Below are 26,612 nucleotides of genomic sequence, written 5' to 3' on the forward strand. Positions count from 1 at the left end.
CTTGGAAGGGTATACAACCTTTGACGCGGTCGAAGTTAGCCCCGGCCCTCTGGTTATTATCTGGGGCAGATAAGGTATGAAAATCTTTGGGATCGGACCACTATGTCATATAGTTTTATACGAAAAGTAGGTGAATTAGTTCGAGAAGCGCTATGAAATTTACTCATGTGATAGTATGAAACATCAGATCCCAACATCTAAAAATATTATTACCAAGGACTGCAAGGGTATACAAACCCCAGTAAACAGATTAAATACTAAAATAAGAATATGCTTAGTCCACAAAGGATATTTATACAAATTACAAGATAACAAAATTGGAGAAACGAAATACAGACACAAATTTTCTCATTTATATAAGAGCTACTTTACACAATTTAATGGATTAAAAAAAGCCCTCAAAGTTTGTTAAATGAAAAAAAACTAGCTAAACCTAATCTAGTCTTTTGTGCTAATCGCAGGTTGCCTTTTCAAACCATCAGTTAACATCATTTTATTTAAACAAACTTATACCTTGACCCACTTCAGAATGGCCGTAAATAAGCATTTCATTTAAATGGCCCACTGAATATTTTCCATTAAAATGCCACCAACTAGTTTTTGCATTCAGGTATTTTTTGTGTTGTTGTTTCTTGGCATTTTGTGTGTTTTGGGGACAAATGTCAAAGGGTTTTTCATTCTGCAGTACTTAAAATAGAGCCAAGGTCCTTTACTTGTCATTTCGTTGACACATTTCTCTATGTGGCCTGTTAATTGCCAACTAAAGGACCTTGCACTTGGATGTCTCTACCCCCACAGAAAGCCGTCGAGAAAATGAAAAGAAAATGTTGAAATAATTACCACTTGCGACTTTTGTGTGTTGTGTGGGTTGAGAGTCAAGAAATATGACAATTAAGTCAGAGAACGCAGAAAAAACAGCGGCAAAGAAGCGCATTAAAGATGACCCTGAGCGGTATTTACATTAAGCTTATTTTCCTTATTCATTGTGCACTTGGCATGGCAATGCAAGGACAATTGACTTGGCAATTAAATGAACTGTTAAATTTAACATCAATCACTAAATCAATTTCTTGTCACTCAATTGACTTGCTAGATTTTATGACTGCCAATCGAAGAATTCAATTAACCCTTAACAAACTGTTAAAGTAAGAATTGTCAGGGCATTAATATTTCTCCCTCAACAGGATATAGTACTCATCAAAATTAATGACTTCCTGTTGGCTTTATGCCGTTTTATTATCGTTGTCATTGACATTGGCAAAGCCGAGGCAGAGGCGAAGTCAAAGGCAGACCCAGTGATTCAGTCATCAATTGGGTCAAGGTCCTGTCAACACACTGCTCCTGGTTGCTGCTGCTGCTGCTGCTGCTGCTGATTCTGTAGCTATAAACATAAAGATAAACTGAAGCATTTACATTTATTGCTGCAGTTTGTTGCTGTTGACTTTTTTGTGTTTTTGTTTTGTTTGTGTGTGCCATTCAGGGGATAATTGCTTGCGGCACGCACCAGTTGCAGTTCCAGTTGCTATTTTGTGTGGCATGTGCAACTCGTTCTGTCACTATCAAATTACATTGCAAAACAAACACTTTAAAAATTACTTTCCTATCTGATTTTCCACCACTCACAGTTCGAGAGTGTTAAATTGGACATTTGTTGATGAAATTGAAATAGGTTAAAACCTTTTTTTTACTTACACAGTATGATAAAATGCTAAAATGTTTTAAATAGAGATTCTTCTACCTGATAGCAACTAAAACTCATAAAACAGTTGACAGAATTTGAAAATCTGTATTTATATAAAAATTTTTTGTTTTTGATGCCCATTTTTATGTTCCCAGCAAATGTATTGCTTAAGATTAAACACGGTAATTAGCTGAGGTCAAATTAGATGAATTAAAGAAATAATAAAAGATATAAGAATTATATAAAACAACAATACTTATCAAAAACAAATAACATAGCACACGACTAGAAACACAGTCCGCCACATACGAAATAAAAAAACCATTGTAATTTGAAACTAATCTGGAATATAATAATGAGAAAACGTGACCCATCTCACTAGAAATCAATTGGCATCATGTAAATTTTTAAATTTCCCATATACAAGCTCAATACTTTTGTAAGTAAAATTAAATAAATTTTAATTGAATTTAAATGAGAGTGGGTTTGATTTCCCTGAGATTCAAGTTAAGGTACTTAGAGCTAAAAGGGAAGCGGAACCCGTTCTAAATTACTAAAATTGAACATAATTGTCATATCAAGTACAAATGTTCTTTAATTTCCTTAAGCCAAACTGCCAATTAGTCACTTGTGCAGCGTTTAATAGAAAAAAGTTTCTTTTACTGTCAATTGATGTATCTTTTTCTCTGAGACCCTGACTTTAGCTCCGTTATCCTTTTAACATTTCGTATACACAATTTATATACACATTCATTTCAGCTGTCCATTTGACCCCAGACTCTAATGGGAACTTTGACTGCAAATATGTATATATATGAGAGCTTACTTATTGTTTAGTTTTTGCGGTTGCCCCCGCCGACACGCTAACCCAGCTAAAAATGACAATTGTGAGAGCTGGCATTTTGGATGATTGCGTGGAAATGCAGCCAACCAGTCAGCCATTTTGTTCAAAAACAACATTTTTTGTAGCACACTTTTCGACGGGGCCATGGCGGCGTGGTGGCCTGTTGTTGGTTGAGACTCTCTAGTTCTCTTCTCTAGTCAGACATTCGTGTATGCTTATTTTAGTTAAATGACATAGTTTATTTTCTCTCTTTGTTGTCATTTGTTTTTGCTATATTGTTTTGTTTGCATGCCAAGCGAGAAAAATGTGAAAAATGTTGTTGCTTTTTTCACAATAGATAAATCCTCGCCAGTGACAATTTGGTTTTTGGTTGAGACCATTTTGGTGTTTTCGATTCAACATTTCAATTAAAAAAACACATATTACATACGACAAGTGAGACCGAGAAGTTTTGATTACTAAGTGGTAATTTGTGTACTTTGTTTTCGCAAAGCTTTTTAATTAAGAATATTATATGGAATTAGTATTTTGGTAAATGGAGAAGAATCGTAAAAAAAGAAAACATGTTGGCTTGAAAGAGTTTCTATTCCCCAATTGCAGAATATTTTCTTTTTACGGAAGTACTCAGGGACTAATCAGCTTGTTTTTTTCATTTAAGTCGAATCAAAAATAGTTAAAGTTAAATACAACCAAAATTAATTATTTATTGAATTACTATTTGTAATTAATTTGTTTCATGATATTTTTATTTTTAAACTGGCTTTTAGCCGGCTTGAGGTCAATAAATCTTACTAATTTCTAATATATTTAATCATAGGCAACACAAAGGTGAGCAGATTGTCTGTATAGCTATTTCAAGAACCACCAAATTCTATCATTAGCAGACTCAGCGAAAAAAAATCCAGGAAATTGTAATGGCCTTACCATATTTTCAACGCTAAAAGTAGTTTGGAATTCAAACAGCATAAAGCAAAAAAAAAAAAACGCAAAGCTTGCAACTACAAAATACCTACCTTATTTTTGAGATAACAACTTTATATAGGCATTGCTTTTATTTCCTGACAAGCTGTTATTTAGTAACAATTTGATTAGGTTTAACTATAATTTTTACATTCTACGGTTCTGCTCCCTAACTAATCTTAATTTTCTTAATTCATTTAATTTTTTGAGTGACCAAGTGACATTTACTACTAGTTTCTTAGTTCATTTAAATTGTAAGTCCTTCAATTGCCACGTCTTGGAAAACGACACAAGAAATTGCTTTCACACCTTAACGATGTGCTCTTTCATTTCCCTTTCATTTCCTGTCAACAAATTGCGCCTAGCTGGACGAAAAAAAAGGTAAAAAAATTACATGCCACAGTAACACGACACCAAAAAAAAAAAAAAGAAAAGAAAAAAAACCATCACTCAAGCACGCATAAGTACTTACATCTCAGCCCAACCTTCTACCTCTTTCCCTTCCACAATTTCACACCACTCGCTCTGTCTCTTTCACACTCGCACTTGTAATGGAACAAATTGCATTAGTTTTGCACACTTCCTTCCTGTCGAGCCATTACAAATTGTAATTTATGTCTGCAATTTTACATAATTTTTCCGACTAGTTTTTTGCCAGTTGCATTTCCGTTCCGACATGAGGGGGAAATCGCTGTAAAAACAAGCAGGAAAAGTGCAAAACACTCAGAAAAGTACAAAAACCAATCGAAAAGTTTGTGGCAATACCATAAAATCAAAGTTACCATTGCTTTAATTGAGAAAATATTTTTGCCATTCGGGTATTTTTTTGCTGTGACAATATGGCCCATTATTTATTTATTTATATTTAAGCAATGTAAAAATATTTATGGCATTCGCCAAGTGTCACTTTTACCATCCCATTCTCTCTCCCTCTCTATCTATTCTCATTTGAGTGAAATGTCATCTCAGCTCAAGTAATTGTATATTAATGAGATTCTCATTGCATGTCCACATTTTCAATTAATTAAATTGTTTTCCTCTCCATCTTCTATCTATCTCTGTCATTGTCATTCTCGCTCTCCCTCTCTATCCCTTGCTTCATACAAGTTAATGCTTTTATCCACTTCTTGCTTAATTAGCTGAACCAGCTTAATGGATATAAATTTATACATGAGATAGAATGCAGCTAAAAAGCATTTAAAGTCCTCTAAGTCCCTTTAGTTACCCATTTTGCAATTACAATTCAAAGAATGAGGACAAGGATATTATTTCGTTACATTTATCTTTATTTATCTCTTTATTTGTTGTATAAGATGGATTGCAATATTATGGATTATCCTTTTTCAAATAATTAAGTATTTAACTCCTAAATTTTAAAGAAATTGTGTTAAAAGGTTGAGCTTTAAATTCCGCTAAAAGATCTTACTTTGTTTATTCTTTATTCGATTCATTTCAATTACACTCGAATCTTCAAAATCTTTTACTTTGGTTAACTAAAATTAACTTAGGTTAACTTAAATATTTTTATTATTTAGTATAGTATATAGTATCGGTTTTCACTGTAAGCGAACTGCTCCAAGCAGAAATATCTGAAACGCATTATTCATAAATTTTCACTTAAAATTTTCTTACTTTTCTCTTGAACCTACAATTTTCTTTTGCATTTACTCTTCACGGATGGCAACAAAATGTGTTTATATTCTCAGCCTCGGCCCTCTGGCCTGTACCTGAAGCATTTTCTTCAGAAAATAAACACACTCTGCACTTATTAAAAACGAGAACTGACTGTGGTCTGGACAGGAGGTATATATTAATTTTCCAGGACAGACAGGTTGTCGGAGAAACGTGGCAGAGGGGCGGAGAATGAAGCACTTTTTGCCTTCGTTCTGCCGTGAGCTGCACACATAATGAATGTTGCATAAATGACACAAAATTTGAGACTATCACGCACCTGGTCGGTCGGACGGACGGGTCTTTTGGTTTAGGGATTCTTGGCTCTTGGGTCCTGTCACACACACCTTTCTTCGCACTGGTTGTTAGCCAGACGGCCAACAAAGTACAACAAAAATATAATAAGCATATACATGACCGCCAAGAGTTAAATTAAGCATGAAACTGTGAGCATAATTTTCATGAAAAACCGTAGTTTTTTTTTTCCTTACACGTGACATGTTTCATATGGATCCAAGAAGATGATACTTGTCCTCTTGCTGCTGTTGGTCCAGTTTCTGTTGCCTTTGGCTTGATTATTATTGTGTGTCAGCGGATCAATATCCTGTTCTATATAGTTGCCAGTTGCCTGCCAGTTGCAGTTTACCTGACCCACGCAATTGTCAGGGTGTGTCAAATATGTTTTTGGGGGTTGTCCTGTGTGTGTGTGTGTCCAATGTTTGCGGTTCTTCAGTCGCTTTTACGGGTATGAGGTGTGACCATTGCCCGTTGGCCATTTATGTCTCTCTCTTTCCCCATTTCTCTCTGTGTTTGCCTGACGTGCTTAGAAGGATAAAACGGATGACTTTGGGTTTTAGTTCGTTGGCTTCTTTTTCTTCTTCTTTGTCTGCGCATGTTCGTACATTGTACATACATGGCTTGATTATGAGGCAGGAACTAACATTTACGGTTTAAATGTGAAGAGGAAATTGCAGTTGGGGTCATTTATATAGAAAAAGTTTTGCCTTGTCGTTTGGCAATTACGATAAAATTCCCTTTTGCCATGGTAAGCCCCCTTAATATCTTTAATATCAAATGGCATAGACAAATTTTTATAACAATTGAATTGAATTTTACTAGAACAGCAAATTGTAATCTTCTCAGCTTTAACTTTAACTTGAACAAAGCTATAAGCCATGGATAAAGTCTTAAAGATCAAATTTTCAGTAAAACAACGATGAATTCTAAAAGCAATGCCAATTTTTTGAATTAGTTTGACTTTCGATTTACGAAGAAGGATTTATATACAAGAATGTGGGAACTTTCTTCTGCGAGACATCATATTTTATCTCCTAAACTACTTAAATTTCCATATCCATAACCAATTTCATCTTCCAAAAATTTACACCTACAGTGGCAAGCACGATTGGATAAATGTTTGTCAAGTTGAACTTCAAATACCTGAGTTTCTTGGAAACGTATTCAGCAGATATCTTTAAAAAATAAACTTAAAGATAGTTCTCGAAATATTCACCTTAGTTAAACCAAATGGTTTAAGCGGCAATGTATCTAATTTTGCACGCTGACCAAAGTGACTTTAATCACACTAGCAATGAGCTTAAGTGTACTCTCCCTCCGAATGGGCGTTGCGGGTGGGATTCCACAAAGTATTCAACAACTGCCAGATGTATTGGCATTAGAATCAGAATCCGCACTGGCAACAAATGATGCAGTAGCTGCTGCTTAAAAACAAATTTCTCATCAACAATGTGTTGCCACCGATTGTCGATTATGTAAAATTTGTTACAATGCTGAATTAGGTGTTCTGTTTTTACCCTACGGAAATATGGTTGCATGTGTCGACTGTATATAGAGCCTAAACATGTGTACGTACATACATACATACTATATAGTACTTGCAGGAACATATGTCGTGTGCGATGTTACTTAACGTGTGAGAGATGATGGCTCTGCCAAAGCGATTATGGTGTTTGGTGCAATCTTTGGGTCATTATTATCAGAGTTGTTTAAAAATATAGCTGTTGCTAGACAGAGATTGGAAAAAAAGCGATTAAGAAGATGACAGACAGAATTTTCGGGTCATTTTCATCAGCGTTTGGTGACAATCGCTTGCTTTCATTCATTGAGAATTGTAAACTTGGCTTACTAGTACGCCATGGATTTCCGGAACATAGTTTGGGTTTTGGCAATCGCTTGTAGTATAAAAAATATATATGCATTGCACACGATAATTGTAGACCGCCAACAGGTTGGAGGTACAATAAAGTTCTACTGTGATGTCGGGACTCTCATCAGGGTACAGCGTGCCACTCTACAGCAAGCAGGACGGGGAGCAGACACCACGGACAGAGTTCAGCAAATGTGCGATAATAAACACATCTGCATCATGAGCTCCAATGCATTTCCCCTACTGAACATGATCATTGAGTACAATTGCTATAAAAAGATGATTAATTTTGTCAACTACCAGAAAGTAATCAAAAGGTGGCAAAATGGAGAGACTATGACAAAATCAGCTGTCCAATAAACTATTACATGCGGATAAAGGATGCCAAGTTTCTGGTCAATAGTCAAACAACATCGGTTGATTTCTGGTGCGACTCCCAGCCGACTGTGGGCTTTTCTAATCTGCATGGAATCTTACTAGCTAGAAGGAAACGACAATGGACACCGCACTGCAATGCTGATTCATTGACTTTTGTCGCCGCTGTAGCCTATGTAATGCGGCGGTTGAACGATCTTAGTGCTGCTCCTGGCATAGTTCGTACTGTAGGCAACATCGCAAGAACCGATACCAATTCCATTGCTTCGTTTTCTTACTTTGAAACCTCTCATCGAGACGGCCATACGGTTCGTTTGCCCACTGAAGTTCTTGCTCGAGTCGAATATCGGCATTTAGTAAGTGCCAGAAGCAGAAATCGTCCACCCATCCCTGGACCCCTACGGCAAGCTCTTCTAGCCAACATGGACATGAAGAGTGACACCGATAATGCCGGACATTTGGTAGCCGATTCGCTCGGTGGTCCAACTGAACTATACAATTTGGTTCCCATGTCTCGACGGTATAATCGTGGTGATCTTTGGGGAGGTCTGGAGAGAAATGTTCGAAAGTTCTTGGACGAAGTTCAAGTCGGACATGTTGTGTGGCGAGTTGAAGTCATCTATCCACCGGAGTTTTCCTCGTATCGTCCTCATGAATGATCTTGCACATCTCACAATGCCTTTGTTTTTGTATTCTTTCTTATGTTTTCTAGAATATACTGGCGCCAGTTTGGTATGCTCGTAATATATACAAGCGATTGCTCGTAAGAATTGAAAATTTAGTAATAAGCAAGCAAACGAACGATCAAGACGTGTTCTGGCAGTGGCAGACACAGTTCAGTAACATAGAAGTAAAAATAAAGTTAAGTTATTATGAGATATTAAACACATTGGTTTATTGTTCATCAGTATGTATAAGAAAAATAAATATCACTGTACAACGAATTATGCTCCAATTACTCATCATCATAATGTCTTTTACCTCAATGCTTAAGAAAAATTTAAAATATTTTTTCACTAATTTAGCTATTCGATTTTGATCGCCATAGATAATTTCGATTGATGGGACAATACGGTTCACAAGATATATAGGAATATTTGAATCATATGCCTAATAACTAGCTTTCCACGAATATCTCGAAGATTACTTTTGTAATCTAGTGTTCATTGCTAAACTATTTTTTAATTATCAAACCAAGCTTGGCAATCTAGCTGTTGATCCTTCATCTCTAGAATTGAGAGCGGACATAATAACTTATTGGTTAGTAGCATATCGACATTTAAGAAGTCTCGACTCGTGATTTATAGGATTACTTACATATTCTCCTAAGTTATTAAGCATATATGTAGTAAAAAACATCATGACATTTTGCTTCCAGGGAAAGTACATTGGAGTGAGAAGGACCATTGAATAACGCTCTGGAGCACAAAACAAATAATGAAATCTCGAGATTCTTTCGAATTTCATCGTGAAACATTCTCCAATAATTGGACATATTGCCTCTATTCATGTGCGACCCAAAGCTTGCTTGTGAGAGCAAGAAATTTATTTTTTGGAATTTTTAGCATCATAGTACATACAGAAATGTTTGTTTTTTATAAATTATAGAGAATTTTGATTTATAATCCTCCTCCTAATCTGATAACATATCCATTTCCGGGATTCGCAATTGAAAATCAAGCTAATTTGTTAAGACAGTGAAAATCATAAAAGTTTTTAGGCAAATGAAAATTCTACAGAATGGGTTCTTATGTAGAAATTGTGCTTAATTTATGCTTCAACATATTTAAATTCACACTTTATTTCATTAGTCTGTGTATAGGCACCAGCAACTCAGTTCAGTTTATTGTTTATAAAAACTACCTTTCAAATTATGTGTGTAAGCTCTTTCAGAAATCTATGAGAGTATCACATCAAAAGAATTGTTTGGCATACTTTTCATTATGGTTAGACATTTTGGTTATCAAATGGTCAGCTACTAGCTGTTTTCTATGAAATTATGTGAACACACAAAGGAGAAACAAAGAAAATTGTCCACACTCGATAGAAAGCCAAAAACTGCATTCTCATGCCAATTTGGCATGACTAACCAAAGGAGTTGCCTTTAATAAACCAAGTTCACAATCAATCAACGTCAATTTGGTAGCTCAGTACGCACATACCTAGAGTCCTAGTGAAAGAAAAACAATGGAAAACGGTAGAACATGACGTATACGCAATATACGAAACACTGAAATAATTGTAGACACACGCACATACAACACCAAAGAAAAGTATATATGTAGAACACTAATGAAAATTACTTTCCTTTCATTCAGTCACCAACTTACTCTATCCGTCTTCTAGATGTTGTTTGCTTGGTTGGTTATTTGTTCTGCTGTTGCTTTTGTTGCCTTTATTGGCCAAGTGTGTGCGGTAAAAAAAGGGCTGGCAAGGGAGAGCTAAAAGATGAGAGTGAGGGCCAGGAAATGGTAAACGAAGAACTACTACTATGTGGATGGAGTTTGATTGCATACTCAGAGGAAGAACTAATTGTTTTGCTTATAAATTAGCACATTTGTATGCAATGCCACGTACGCACACACACGCACACACACACACAGACACACACCCACTCTATGAAAGAGAATTAGAAAGAGAACACTGAAGTAATTTATTGAAGATGACATGCATCTCTATCTTTACTTCGATTGTCGTTGTTGGGCCAGTAAAGTAGAATTATTATCTGCAAAGTTGCTGCTGTATTTGGTCAAATGGGTCAAATGTTTTTCAAGCGATTGTCTAGAATACAAAACCAGGAGCGGTTTACTTTAAAATATAATGGAAAGACTTTAGACTCTTCTTGAAAATGTTCATTTATTAATACATTTGGAGATAGTGTTATTGTAAACCAAGTCAAGAGAATAATTCTTAAATTTAATTTTAATGGAACATGTTCTGAATATCTTTAAAATTTTATAAATCATTAAACAAATTTTGCCATAAAAACGTTTAAGACTACAATTTTACATTAATTACATAAATTTCTGGTATCAGAAGAGAAGGGAAATTTATTTATACATGTGTTTAGAGAATATATACAAATTTTTTGATTTCAAATGGTTTTTCATAAATTTTTTGTTTGTAGACTTAAAATGCTTGCATACTTTTAGGCACCTCTTACATTTGTACTTAATAACAGCAAGAAGTTATTTATTATTTTTGTCTTCAAAACCAATACTTTAAGATGTCTTGTTATTCTTAAGTTTTGCTTGACCTAAGAGTCTTTCTTTTTTGAATTAAAAATAAAAAACAGAAATCCTGAAATAAAAATTTCATTCACTAACACAATTGAATGATATTTTGTCCCTGAAAAACGCTGAGCCGTTGATTTATAACCAAGTGACAAATACTCCTGGCATAATAATTAAAGCAAGTGAACAATGTGGAGAATGCCTAATTAGTTTATCCTGTCAGCTCGAATAAATCATATTTTTGTAAAAGGTTTCCTTTAATTTGTAACATGACCACGACTTTTCATTTTATTGAACCATTTTTATGCCTGATTGAGCAGCCATTTAAAATAATAATCGAAGCATAAAAAGAGAACTTAACCAAAAACTCAAAACATTTTCATGGCAGACCTTTTTTTTGTTATCTTCCCCCAGCTCGCTGTCTCCCTGAATAAAAAGAAAACTTAAAGTGTGAGCATAAAATGCTTTGACATTAACATTTGATCCCTTTTTTTTGTTGGTTTCGTTTAGTTTGGTTGACCTTTAGCATCTTAAGAGGACTGTGATTTCAATAGCTAAAGTCTAAAGCAATAAAGCAACTAAATTCTCTTGACTCTTTGGTTTAGGCGACACTTGGATAAATTATTGCCTTGCCTTGTTGTAGGTGGCTTTGGTCGCTGTCAATTATGTTGAGCTTGCTGCACATAAATTTCAATTGTCTTTATTTATGAAATGAAAAATAATGTATTAGTAACCCAAAAATGAAGTTAAATTTACTTGTCTGGTGCGTGCAAAGGCACCATGGCGTATGTGTGATATCCTCACAGTTCAATTATGTTTGGTAACTGACCTTTTTTTGGTAGGTGAGAAAAGCTTTAGCTTAAATAGGTTTAAGGAAAAATAATATTTCTATATATGCATTAGAATTTTTTTGTTATCTTGAGCAGAAGTTACTTAAACTTTTAAAAACATCTAGTAAAAAAAGAAGATAAGAAATATGCTGTTAAAGAAAACCCTTTCTATCAGCAGAATTGAAGGCAAATGAAATATAACTTTTTGCGAAACCGAAACTTGATCTTAATGGGCATCAGCCAAAAAATAATGGTTCAACTGATTTTTCTTCCTTCCAAAACCGCACATAACCATAAAACAGAAATGCAAAACCCCAAAAACCAAACCCAAAAGCCAAATGAATATAAATATCAGGCATGATGAGCCTGAGGTTGGGTGCAAGGCAAGGAAAACCGCGTTGAAAATGAAAATTGTTTCTCAAAAAAAAGTCCAGAGCCGCCGCCACGTGCCAAGTCAAATAAAACCAATTTACACTCGGCGCAAAAAAAAAACAATCAACAACCTGGAGAAGGAAGAAAAAACAATAAACAAACGAAAAATTCAACATCAAAAATAAAAACTGGCGAAAAAAACGAAAAACGAAACGATAACAACAATGTTGAGTATGAAGGAAAATGGGAAAAATGAGAATGCGAAGTCTTGGCATATATAAAGCAAACAATAAATTCAATTAACTTGCATCTTGTGTTTGGGTTTCATTTTGATTTTCAAACGAACGAGAGAGAGAGGGATAGAGTCTGGGATAAGCAGGAAGAAACGACGAAAAACGGCATTAGCGCGGCACAAGGCTCATTTAAGGCAGGATAAAAATGTGAAAATGGAAAAATTATTAATTGCAATTTTTATTGCATTGCTCTCTAATTAAATTTTGTTTTCATTAACAAATGATTACAGCTGTTTTTTTTCTCCTTGGTTGTTGTCGTTATTAATTCAATTAAGTTGATGGATAATTAATCTACATATCTATATTTAGTTGTAATTACAAAGTTATTCAATTAAATTAATCAATAAAGAAAACATATAAAAGTCAAACATATGTATGTAGCAAATGCTTCATTAATAGAAAATCAAACAAATGGAAATCCATTCGAAAATATGCAGAATCAAATAATATTATTTGCAGGATATCCTGCAAATGGCAAGGTTCACAGTATTTTCCTATATTGAGACTAGTACGAATATTTCAAATTAAATATAAATTGTATAAATTACAATAAGTAAGCGTATTATCCATTTCATTTACACCTTGTACAACAAAAAATCTGTTGAATTATGGCCAATATAAAATATTTATAGCAAATATCAAATAGTATAAAATGTATGGAAAAGTAAATCGGCTTAGCAACAAATAGAATATACAAATACAAACACGATTACGTTTCACGTCCCTTTAGCCACAACTTTATCCATTCCCTTTCACCATTCTCTCGCTCTCGCTCTCTTTCCCATTCCCCCTTTAAGCGGTTTTGCTATGAAATCCATGAATATTGTCGTTAAAAAGAAAAAAAAGACATGGTTATACCAAAATACCAAATTTACTTTTAAGCGCACCTGTCGGCCAATTCTTTTCTTCAAATCCTTTTTATGTGTAACTCGAATATTTTTAATCTAATTTTTATAAAATTTGAAAAATTACACGCTGATGTCTAGGTCATATTTTGTACAAAAAACAAAAAATTATGAATCACTTTTCTTTCAAAAAAACCAATGTGTTGTAGATTTTCACAAACTTACAAAACATTTTATCTTATCCTTAATAACTCAACGTGTCAAAGAACAAACATGCCTCAAATGACTTGGCTATTGATGTTGCTCAAATATATTATAGGGTCTGCCTTTTTTCCAGATTGTAAATTTAAAATAAAATCTGTTTTCTCAATGTCTTTCTCTCGTTTTTATTTTCCATTACAGTCGCCTGTCATCCGTATGAGCCCTTCAAATGTCCTGGCAGTGGTAATTGCATTTCGATTCAATATTTATGCGATGGTGCACCCGATTGCTCTGATGGCTACGATGAGGATATGCGTCTATGTACAGCCGGTAAGAATCAGAAGATGAATTCAGTAGACGGAAAATTGCAAAATGCCCCCCACAAAAAGTCAGCAAAAATTTATCAGAATTTCAATTAGGCTAACAGACACTGGTCTAGTGTGTGTGTGTCTGTGTTGGTAGAGTATCTAAGTCATGTCAGAAATGACTTTTATAGCCACTGGGTATCGTAAATTAAAGAGTAAGCAAGACAACATGTTGCATTTTACCAAAAATTTTGTGTTGGCCAGAAAGTTGATGACTTTTACTAAGTCAGTCTCTAATCAAATTAGCTTAAAACTTTCGTAAAAACTTTGACTTAGGTAAATTAAAAAGTTTTTATCAACAAAGAACTTTATTTTACTGCTTAATTAAGTCATCAACAAAAGAGAAACTCGCATTTACTTCATATTGAAGTTTCTTATAAAAATAACCATTTATACTCATCATATAATCGCCCGTTGGAAACGGAAGCTTCTGAAATTTCTCTGTACTTAGATATAAACCAGAAATAATTAGATCCCCCTGAGAATAATAACAAAAAGTTAATTCAACTTTAAAGTATATTAAAATAGAACAGCTTACCACGTAGGGACACGTATGATTAATGTTGGTAAACTCTTCTACAAAACTGGCTAGAAAATTTGCCGTTGGATTGCAGCGATACTTCATAAATCGACAGGCGTCTAAGGCCACATTCACGATCCATGGTTTATAGCCATTGGCTTTCTTCAACATACGAACTCGCATGAAAATATCACTGACCGAATGCAAAATTGTTGCATTGAAAAATAATTCAGTTCTATAACGACTCACGGCCCTCAATCTGCAAGTGTTGACCACATACCACGATTCATTCAAACTCCTGCAGACTATATTGGTGAACTTCAAAAGGACAGCATTCTAAAATAAGAAGGGAACAAAAAACCAATTGAAAAGAACTTGCAACACATTTTGATTGAAATACTTACATTATTTTCAAGAAGGGCTATCACAAAGAGTGAAATTAGAAACAAAATTTTTAACTTCATGCTGCTTTAGTCGAGATGATACTAAAATTTAATGATGAAAACATTAAAAACCATATTTACCCCTGACTAGTTGCTTTAATTGAAATCATTTATTATGTGATGCTTGAATGATCGGCCAGGAAATCATTTTTGATCAGTAGGATAATTTATAATTGTTTTAAGTTCTGTTAGTCTCTATAGCTAAACGCTTAGAGATGATAAATAGGATTATCTCGAGTAAAAAAGATTATAATGCTTTAAGTTTCTTTTGTGTAATTGTTGAAAAATTACATTATTCATCAATTTCTGATTCATTTCATGTAACGAATGATTAAACGTTTAAATTATTATCATTTAATCGTTTAGAAAAAGATATATATAAATTATAACTATTGAGTATGTTTGTTTATCTAAGCAAAACTTTATGGTTGAAAGAATATTGTAGATCAACTAAAGTTAAGTAGGTAATTTGGCTATTTTTAGTCCGATTTTAATTAAATTTGTTATATTGCTTGAAAGGGGCGTGGCAAAATCTTTACACATACGAAATTTGCGTAACTATAGTGATATAGTGATCAGATGGACGGACGGACAGACGAAAATTAATATACCCTTTGTAAGGGTATAAAAATGGTTGGTTTCGATTTTGTTTCTCTGGAGATAACGAATATTTGCTCGCGAAGTCTTGCTTTCAGCAGGAATATTATAAGAAAAGAATAGGCCATTAATTAAATAAAGAATTGAACAAAATTTTGTTTGTAGGTTAATTTTAACCCAAATTACATATTTTATTTAAGTTTAGATCTTAGGAGCAAAGAATATGATAATATAATCTATGATTTAAAACAGAACCAAAAAGGAGAAAATAAGTTAACTTTTGGTAAATTCCAAACTGTCAATAAATCAAAAAACCCTTAATAATTATTACATATATCAGAGAGCAACTTATTCAAACCAAATTGTTTAAGGCAATGGATTTAAGAACCCTAAAACTCATTCTTTAGCATAATTAGGAGTACTAACTACCAAACTAAGACATGTTCAATTGTAAGATAGTCCAAAAAAAAACACGCTGACTAAGCGTCAAAATAATTTTCGTTTTATGACAGATAATTGCTTAGACTTCTCCTCTCTCCTGCTTTCTCCTCATGACCAACAAACAACTGAATGATAAATTGCTTCGGCTCTACTCACTCACTCTATTTGGTTCGTTGATGCCTCAAAAACTTTGTGATAAATTTTAAATTTTCAGCAGAGGCTACAGACAATGAAGCATGGGAAATTGGGCGTCTAATTTCGTTAAATTTCTTCTTTTTTTTCTTTTTTGGGTTGGCAAACTTTAAGCAAACAGCAAATTGTTGCTGCTAATTGCCCTCTATTCACTCTGACTCTCTGAGTCCGGGCTGAGGAGGCAGTAACTGGGCTGTAACCGCCCTCCACTCAGTAGTCAGATAAAAGGCCAAAAGGCAAACTCGATGGCGTACAATGGTGTAAATTTTCTTCCTTCGTTGTGTTCATTGTGTTCCTTAAAGGAAGCAATACAAAACAACAAGTGATAGACAGAGATAGCTTAACGAGAGAAAGTGAGAGCGAAAAATAACTATTTTTCTACAATGAAATCATTTAGGAAGTGTCGGCATGTTGGTTTTAGGTTCTGCTAGCATAGCAAAATTTCTTTGATAAATTATGCTACAACTTGACTGTGGGTGTGGCTGCTCCTTTACGTGTGAGTATACTTATTTGAATGGCTGGCTCAAGTTACCCAGGCAACAGATGAGAGAGACACACAACTAAACGATAGAAGATAAATTTGTGCTTAGCTCAGCTTTTCTTTTAATTGCTTGGGCAAAGTTTTTTTCAAATAATTCATGATTTCTGCGGGTGGCTTAGAAGAAGAAAAATCAAGCCCCTTTCCTCTCTAACATCTACTTGTAATTTAAATTCCACTTACGCCTACTTAGACAAAGAAAAGGGTCTTCGAAATACATTCAAAATACTGCAATAAAAATTCGAAAAAACTCCTAACTCGTTGCACTCGAATACCCTGGGGAAATTAACATAATTTTGCATATATTTTATCAGCAGCAAAAAAGAAAAATACAAAAAAATAGAAGTTTAACCCGAACTTGAAGCTTTATCTTAACGGCTGATATACATCGCTGGAATATGTAACAAGTTAAAGGCAAACACACACACAGAACAGGCCAACTGGTAACAGGCGACAGAAGCACAGAGGACAGAGGCTGAGGCTTTACCCCAAGCGATGGAAAAACAGAAAAAAAAATGAGAAAAGAAACGCGAGAAAACAAAAAAAAAAGAATTGTTGCCAAACGGGACCATTTGCATAACAAATACTGTTAGTAACTGAATCAACACACACCCACACCAGACACACACACTCCCACACATGTGCATAGTGTGCCAGCTAGATACGTGTCCTTGCAACCATTAAAAATGCTAACAGAAGCAACAAGCAATGGCAATAACAACAACAACAACGGTCAGCATATGCACACACCAACACAAACACACCCACGCAAACACAAGGGTTAACAACTAACAGTGCAGCAGCCGTGTGGGGTTAAAGTCATGTCAAGCCAAGCAGTGGAAAGTCGTTGTCCCTTTGCGACTGACTGACTCACCAAGTAAACTCAACTATAAAGTGTATGCCATAAAACAAAGGAAACAGAAGAGAAAAAAATAGAGACAACATGCCTGAAAAATCTTTAGGGAAAACACTCTTTGAATATGGAAATGGTTATGGATATGTAAAGGCGCTTACGAGCGGCTAATGAATCTAGAAGTATGATATGAACTGTTAAGTGGCTTTAAAAACGAAAGCAAAGTACTGCGTAAAAGCAGAATGTGGCAATTAATTAGCGATATATGAGCGATTATAGTTTTATAGGGGATAAAACCAAAAATGGATACAAAAGCCTCAAGGAGTTAACTCGATTCTCGATTTATAGTTTAATAAGAATCCGAATCTTTGAAGAAATTTATTTGGAAATGAAATAAATACCAGACACCAGTATTACTACCAACAAATTTATTCCGAAGAGAAAAGTAAAACTAAGACTCTAAAATCGTAGACTCTACAAAGAACTCTTGTGTGCTTTATGAGTCCGAGCTTAAGGATGAACTTAAATATGTATTAATTGAAACAATTAATACTTGAAATGTGACGATTAAGTTAAGCCAAAAAAAATCTGAAGTCTTAGAAAGCTCAAAATTTCACTAACCGTATTATGGGATTTCCTTTTTCATTATTTTTTCCGACTTCCATTTCACTTTTCCATAGGCATTTTCTAACACTTTATTTTATACAACATTGTTAAAGATCACGCACTAAATTATGTATTCGTTTAGCATGTTTGCTGATTTTTAAGCAACTTTTCATTCGATTTAAACTGTAACACAATTATTGTAACACACAGTGCATTAACTATTAATGTAATTTATTTTCGCTATTATGCACTTTTAATGCCAGAAAAGCGCTGATCGTTCTCTACATTTCGCTACAAATCCGCTAAATGGGCAGCACTAAAAAATGGCTACTAAGCTAGCAAATTTGCGGTTATACTTAAACAAACAATTCGGCAGCCCTGGCAACGGTTTTAAATGGCAACAAAAATACTTAAAAGATTGTGTTTCAAATAACGTGTTAATATTTATGGCACTTACTATTGTATATTTTATTTTTATGAACAGTTGAAAGAGTTAGCAGTAAACGCAAATTCATTAATAATGCACAGTTTACGTACTGGATCTAGGATCAAGGCTAGAGCTTCTGATATTTATTATAAATTTAAGCACTTTGGACATTAAGTTATAAAAAAGGATAATAAGTTGTTCCCTACTTTATTGACACTTCCGTTTCCGTTGATGCGAACAAAAATTAACATTTTTTTATACGTTTCATTATAAGTTTGCATGGGGATTTTAATAATTAATAGAGGGGTTTTGTCCTTATTCCATTGTCCACGAGCAACAACAATAAAAAATTGCTTCAACAACAGAATAATGTAAAATCTCGCAGGATATACAAATGGCACATTCTGGGTGTTTCATTTCCTGTAGAATGAAAAGCTCTATATAAATAATTGAACGGAATTTCATACATGCAACAGCAGCAGCAGCAATCCCAAAAGGACACACAAAGGTTGTTTTTCAAATGGTTTTTCCTTGGAAAATAATTACAAAAAAAAATAGAGAGAGAAACCCAACCTTCAAGTCTCCAACCATGATTAATCGCAATATAATTACATTTATCGTAGGGAAAAACTCAATTTCCAGCTGATTGCTTTTAATGAATAAAATCAATTAATGCAAATATAATTAACGTTTTCACTTAATATTGACCTCAATAGTTGCCTTATAACTACTTGAAAATTTGTACACGTGTTTTGTATTCCCCCATCGGTAAACTAAATCTAATTAAGTATCAGCTATTTATAAAAGTTTCTATTTTTCTTCCTTTTTTGCAGCCAAGCGCCCACCCGTAGAGGAGACGGCATCATTTTTGCAAAGTTTAATCGCCTCACATGGACCCAACTATCTGGAGAAATTGTTCGGTAGCAAGGCACGTGATGCCCTATCCCCGTTAGGTGGTGTTGAGAAGGTGGCCATTGCTTTGAGTGAATCACAAACGATTGAGGATTTCGGTGCTGCTTTACGTCTAATGAGGTAAGCCATCCATCGCCATACCCCATCCCCATCCACACACACACATCCTTCCTTTCTTTCCCCATTGTGTTGCTCTGGGGTGCAATTTATGGCAAACGAAAATCCCCTTTTCTTCATGTTCTTTCTTCTTTTTTGCTCTATAATTTAAATTTTATGCCCTCCAGTTAACCGAAACGAGAATACCATTGTATAAATAATAAAAGCTCTTAAATAAACTTACACCAACATTACCCGAAGCTATTTTTAAGGGTAACTCTTCTTTGTCCTTGACCAAGCTCTACTCTATTCTCTATCCTGTGCGTGTGTGTCCCTTCACCTTCTTCTTGTGGTTACTAGGAGGCACCCCACCTATCCCAAAAAAAAATTGACAAAAAAGTGTCATGAAATTCTAAAATATGCTTACACTTTACGTGAGCTCTTTTATTTAAACAAAACACAAAAAGTGAAGCAGAAAAAATAAACCCTTTTTTATCCATGCCAGTCCTTTTCATCTTTTTTTAGGGCAAGTCCTTTGCATATTCATTATGAATTGTATTTAGCATATACAAAAGCACAGAGCGAAAGGAAGACAGCTGCTCGGCCAAGTTATATGTAGTTGTTGGCCCTTCCAGGGGGTTGCAAATTTCTTTCAAAAACTAAACTTCATTGTTAGTTGCAAACTGTTGACATTTCAATTTGTGGATTGCCAAAAGATAAACGAGTGCGAAAAAGTTCCATCTGCAACAATTGTATGAAAGTTGTTGCTGGCAGTTCTAATTTTTGTTTTTTTTTAGTATTTAAAGAAGGGAACGAGAAAAATTCATAAATGTAATGGAATTCTAAACTCGCAACATTCCCTAAACTAGAATTCCTAAGATTCTAAAATAATAGAACTTTTCATGTGCTCTCTAGGTAAAAATCAAGGACCATTTTGCATCTGCGGGACAATCCCAAAGTTATAATTTTTTTCTTGTTTTAGACATTTTTCGTTATTCTACTTGTGAAAACACATTTTTCCTATTTGAAATGATGCATTTCCCACTAATTCGTGCAAAAACAAAGAATAATTTTAAATATAATTTACTTTATTCACATTCAAAGATTCCTTATAAAAGGAGGATGTGGAAATTTTTGCAATAGAAAACGCTTTAAGTTTTAGTATTTTTATAAAATGCCATTTTTTTTACAATAATAAATAATGCATAAAGTTTATTTTAAATTAATCAACTAAATATTTTTAAAGATTTATTCGATAGGGTTAGCCGAACAGGCTTTTTCAAGAACACCTTCAGAACAAGGTCAAGAATTGTTTATATTAGTATTAAAATAAACGTATTTTCACATGCACTAGGTGAAGCAACTATTTCAACATTAAGGATCAAATGAATGTACATACATATATAAGATTCCTTGTACTTGCTATCTCGCAAGCTTTTAAAAGCTAACTGCTTCGCTATGGCCTAAATGGTAAAAACAGTGCCTGAATAACCGTTTAGCAGGTTAAGCAAATGCTAAGGGCCCGCGCTTTTAGGTATCTTCCGTTTTCAGGGATTTGTAAAAAAAAGTTTGATTTCTAGTTCTAAGCAAAATAGGTAAATTGCAAAAAAAATAAAAATTGAGTTGGAACATTTTAAAAAAATTCTCAAAAACTCTTAACTTTGCAAAACTTTACCAATTTTTTTATATTATTTTTTACCGCGGTGGCTATAATTTGACTATTTCTAATCTTCATCAGATGGACAAACAAACGGAAAAGGCTAGATATGTGGAATATACATATGTATATACTTTTAGGGAACGGAAAGGTTCCCTCGGTATGGCACATACAATTTTGTAACTTTAATACTCGGTAATATTTTGGCTTCAAAAGTGCGCACGACTCCTTAATGTTTTTAGCTCCTGTTCTAAAAGTAGAGTAAATTCTTTAAATAGTTCATAGAACTTTCTCCTGCCATATTATCTAAGCCACAAGTCGATTTTTATGTCTGTTGGAGAAGCATATAGCCCACACACTCTGTGTGGGCGATAGAGATGGAGCGTGTTATAGCCATTCTGGGGAAGAACTTAAAGCCTTTTGCTGCGGTTAGCATGAAATTATACGCTTTTGCTTAATTAATCCCTGCAGGTATCAGCTGTTGCTGTTGTTGCTGCTCCTGTCGTGGTTGTTGCTGTAAGCACAACTTCATTATGATCATCATTATTAGCCAAGGCAGAAAACAACAGTGCAAAATACACATTAATAACATTTGCGTGTTATGCGGTTCAACTGAAGACGACTCCCATTTCCCCACACCTCTTTCTCTTTCGCTCTCTCTCTCTCTCTCTCTTTCTCTCTCTTTCTGGCTTTGTCGACTTAGCCTGGCCCACATCTAGGCTCAAAATGGCATTATGGCACTTGTGCGATTAATTGCGTTGATGAAATTCATGTATAAGTATGACAAGGCAGACAGACAGACCTCATGTCCTTTTCCCCATGGCTAATTTATCAACTCAGTTGGGTAGCTAGTCTCGTCTAGCAGTCGCTTGCCGGCAGCAGAAATAGAAGCAGCAGGTGGGGACAACTCCAAAAAGGACTCTGGCAATTGTGTTTTGTGGTTAGTTTGCTTTTTGTTTTGTATTAATTTAATGAAAATTTTCTTTTATCTCTCTGTGTCTGTGTACTCTGTGTGGCTGGCTTTATGACATTTCTTTCGCTCATAGCATTTTTAATTAAAATTGCTTTTCCTCTTCGAAATTTTACGAGTACCATGAAATATGCAGTCAACCAGAAGATGACAAACACACATAGGCCTTTAATTATCTTTGTTTTTCTTATGGCGCATAGGATATATTATCCATACGCAGAGTTGGACTTTTTATTATGTGCACTTTGGGGCCAGGTAATGACACAAAAATTCATTCAAGAAAATGAAAAATTTGTTTTAATAATAGCAAATAGTAGGTTTTCATTTGAACAATTAACTAGATACTACAATAAAATAAAAATTGGTTTTTAACAATGCATAGTCTATAAATTTTATTGTGATAAACTTAAAATATTTTAAACTACAATTTTGGGTGTGTTAAACTTCGCTAGTCCGTGAAAACTGCACCGAAATGCGCAATACAAAAGTTCAATTTGAAAATAAAATGGAATGAGTAATGCTATTTTTCTTAGTGTATGTATTGTGTTAACTTAATATAAATGGATAATTCGCAAACTTCATTTTTCATTTTTCACGTCTAGTGCCACGCCTATCGTTCTCCGATTGCAGTAATATTAAATATTTAAACTTTTAGAGTCACGTGTATAATAAATGAGGGTATGCGGTTTAAAATTTTTGCATATGTCCAAAGTCTTAAATATCTCAGCTACCACAAGGACTATTCGGATACAATTTGCATCGAAATATCCGTTGTTCGACACGACTATCATTCTGATCCCTCAAAGGACTTGCGAGATTTTCTTGATTGAAGCAAAAATATACTTTTATCTCAGCTTGCTGCACGATTTTATTTAGGTTCTTATAATGTCAGTGAACGTGAATCAATGCAAAATAAACTACTAAAACTTAAGCTCATCACTTGTTTATCTGGGACACCCTAATACAGAAATGTATGAAGTTTTCAATTTTCGACCTTTAGTTTTCATTTTTCCGGTTTTTCTACTGGTGATACTTACATATATTACAATAGGTACACGTTTGAAAAAGTTGTGGATCAGGCAAGTCTGGAAATTCGGAATTATGTGTTTAATATTTCGGACTTTAGGCCAAGACACTTCTACAATACTAAAGTTCTTTCTTCCCAGAACTACCGAAGAAAATGAACTGAATGTATGAATGACGAAAATGTAATAGTTTTCAACACCTCACAAAAAATAGATATTTATAGGCAAAACATCGCAAATATCTTACCCATCGTTTTTTCATTTAAAGGTGTCCATTAAAGCATTCCCAATCTACACATTTAAGTAAACCACTTATGGGACCCTTAAGCCGAACCACCAGCTGATTATGTCCTATTTATTCCATTTTTTTTAATCCTTGACCTAGCCAGAGATTGGGGCGAGTTGGTTTAACATACAACGAAACTTTTTTCGTTGACCAACAAATATAAACTTTTTGCCACTGTTTAATGTGAATATTTCAACTTTTCCCCAAAGACATGTCAGATTAGCATTCGGCATGTTTTGCTGTTTTTGTGTGCGGTTAAATAGTTGATAAACCAAATTAAAACGAAATAAGTTTATGTAATGCATTTTATTTGATTTCTCTTTCAGATCTGATTTAGAGCATTTGCGTTCGGTATTCATGGCCGTGGAGAATGGCGATTTGGGTATGTTGAAATCATTGGGCATCAAGGATTCGGAATTGGGTGATGTGAAATTCTTTTTGGAGAAACTGGTCAATACTGGATTCCTTGATTGAGTAGCGCCAGATCCGGCTTCTGGATTTTATTATGCACATGCACAGCCCATTAACCCTAATTTCTATTCTTATTTAGGCACGCCCTATGATAGTTACAACTACTAAGAAATGGGGCGTTGACCATTGCTAAAGAATTAATTTTCAATTTCATATCATATCTAACTTAATTTTAACTTTTCCACCCTCTTAAAAGCCCTAACTTTTTATACTAAACAAAAATCATCAAAAAAAATTGCAAAAACCCAAAAAAATCTACAAAAAAAAAGTATACACAAAATATTACAACAATGAACAAAAAACATTTAATTCAGCTGCTTTCTACGCTATTTCCCAAAATGATAGAAACAAAGAACTACAAGCTTTTGAAACTTTTCTCAATATCGTTTACTTCTCTGCTATCAAAATCTATTTCACTACACTAACAACAACAAAAACAAAAGCAAATGTGGAAGCAGGATCGTTCGGCAAAAAAAGAAAACGAAATCTACTAAATGAATAAACGACAAAAAACATGAATAAAGAAACCAGCAAAAAAAAAATGTAAAAAAAAAAGAAAATGGTATATTTATATTAGTAAATAATTTTCTTATATGCATCTACATATATTTGTAACAAGTGATTTTTATTCAAATATCAATGTGAATGTTTCGAAAATGTCGCTTTAGATCGATCTCTCTACTTATAATATTCACACAGTCCCTATGAAACCAAAGGCTATCAGTAAAGAACCTTCCAGCAAAACACCCAAAAACAAAAACAAAAATCAAACTATGAATGTAACAACCCTATATACAATGAAAAAAAATATCTATACAAATGTGTGTAATATGTTTTTCTTTCAGTTTTATAGCAAATGCAGCTAAAATTAGTCAATGTTGCATATATCTAACTAAGATCGAACCACATCGGGTTACTGTGCCATCTAAAACAAAAACCTCTTGAGAGTTGCATAATTCACAAATTCACCCACTCAAAAAACAACAAAACCCACAAAATAAAGGCAAAAATTTATATTACGTGTCTAGTATATACTTATCTTAAGTGTAGTAAAAACTCTCTTCATATATGCTATCAAAAAACTAGAATTGATGTAGATCAAAGAGCAGAATGAGCTATATCAGCGAAGGAAAGATACAACTACTTTACTCAATTTCAAATTCAAATTTCTTCAATTACGACATACAAAAAAAAAAGTATAGTAACCAAAATGATATAAACTAAACTCAAAAAGTTTTTAAAGTCAATTTAAGTAAAGGAAATGCAAATTGAAAACGGAACAAAAAAGAAAACACAACGGAAAACTGACCCAACGAATCTGCCAAGAGAATGACTGAAATTGACTTTAAAAACTTTTGCAAAAAAAAAGAAAAAAAATTTTTGATCAAAAAACAAACTCTTAGATTTAGTTGAATATATAAGAAATAAAATTTTATATAAAACCAGAAAAGAGCACGGAATTGTTAAGAACCAGAAGACAAGTAACTAAAGTAGAAGCAGGCAGCAGGACGAAAAAGTAAAAGGAAATCGAACCCAACGTTGAAAGGAAAAATCAAGAAAAAAATGAATAAAAAATAATAATAAACAACTTAATGGAGTTATAAGTACCTTGAATTAGCTGGTAGACAACAATTTAAACAGAACGAGAAATATTATTTTAACTTTTACTTTAAAAGCATTAAAAAACAAAGGAAAAAAAACTTAAGCATAATTATTAAAATTAGATGTCTATTAAAAAATATTGAATGATATTAGAAAGAAGATACAGAAAACAAATCGAGAGTAACTTTGTGAACAACATGAAAATGATCCATTGAACTATATATATATATATATATATATATATATAAAATATGATGATACAAATATATAGAGAATATGTGTGTGTATATGACGATGCCCCATGTAAATAAAAGAGAACAACTACGTATTCCATAATTATTGATGCAAAACATGATATGAAATATGACAGAATTGATGATGACGACAAAAATGCGAATATAAAGTGATAATTTCAGTTGAAATTTTTGTGTTTTTTTCCAAAACTCGCAAATCAAGCTTGAACAAGAATGTATTGAACAATTTTTTACCAAAAAAAGAAGAACAAAAACATTGTAAAATTTATTTATATTCTTAAACTATTATATATCTCTCTATACATATACAACACATTTAACTCTTCAATGTTTCCTTTTAAGCATAATATTTTTGACAAATTTAAACAATATACAAGCATTAAACAAAATATTTAAATATATATACTTACATACATACTAAATATTGTATTATGATAACATATAAGTCGACAAAAAAACAAAATAAAACGAAAAACTATATCGCATACATATCAGCAGATCTGCAAAAAAAAACAAACAAAAATTAGACAGAATGAGCAAACTAACATATATATATATGTATAAAATATATATATATATGTATTTACGAGAAATATATATGCAACATATCAATTAACGAAAATGGAAAACATATCAAATATGAGAAAGCAAAAAGAGAAAACACACTAAAACGAAATAAATCAAAAAAAAAAAACTTATATTAAATGAATATATATATTAAAAAAAAACCTTGCCTAATTTTATAGAAAAACAAATATTATTATAATTTAATCATATTATTTTGTAACTTGTTTCAGTGTTTTAAAAACAAAACTGACCCATTGAACTATTTAAAATGCTGAAACAATTCTACAAAACAAAAATCCAAAAACAGAACCTGCAACA

The 26,612-nt window shown here is 33.5% G+C and overlaps 1 protein-coding gene across 1 annotated transcript in view; it reads left to right on the plus strand.

Annotated features, from left to right (window-relative positions):
- The window catches only part of LOC6650261 (IDLSRF-like peptide), a 43,944-nt gene extending 19,807 nt beyond the window's left edge, over positions 1-24,137 (plus strand). The window contains exons 2-4 of the mRNA XM_002072797.4: positions 13,674-13,802; positions 19,288-19,486; positions 23,727-24,137. Coding sequence (XP_002072833.3) covers positions 13,674-13,802; positions 19,288-19,486; positions 23,727-23,874 — 476 coding nt within the window. The 3' untranslated portion in view covers positions 23,875-24,137. The remainder of the gene's footprint in view (positions 1-13,673; positions 13,803-19,287; positions 19,487-23,726) is intronic.
- The last annotated feature ends 2,475 nt before the right edge of the window (positions 24,138-26,612 follow it).

This window comes from Drosophila willistoni, chromosome 3R (genome assembly GCF_018902025.1).
Source record: "Drosophila willistoni isolate 14030-0811.24 chromosome 3R, UCI_dwil_1.1, whole genome shotgun sequence".
NCBI lineage: Eukaryota > Metazoa > Arthropoda > Insecta > Diptera > Drosophilidae > Drosophila > Drosophila willistoni.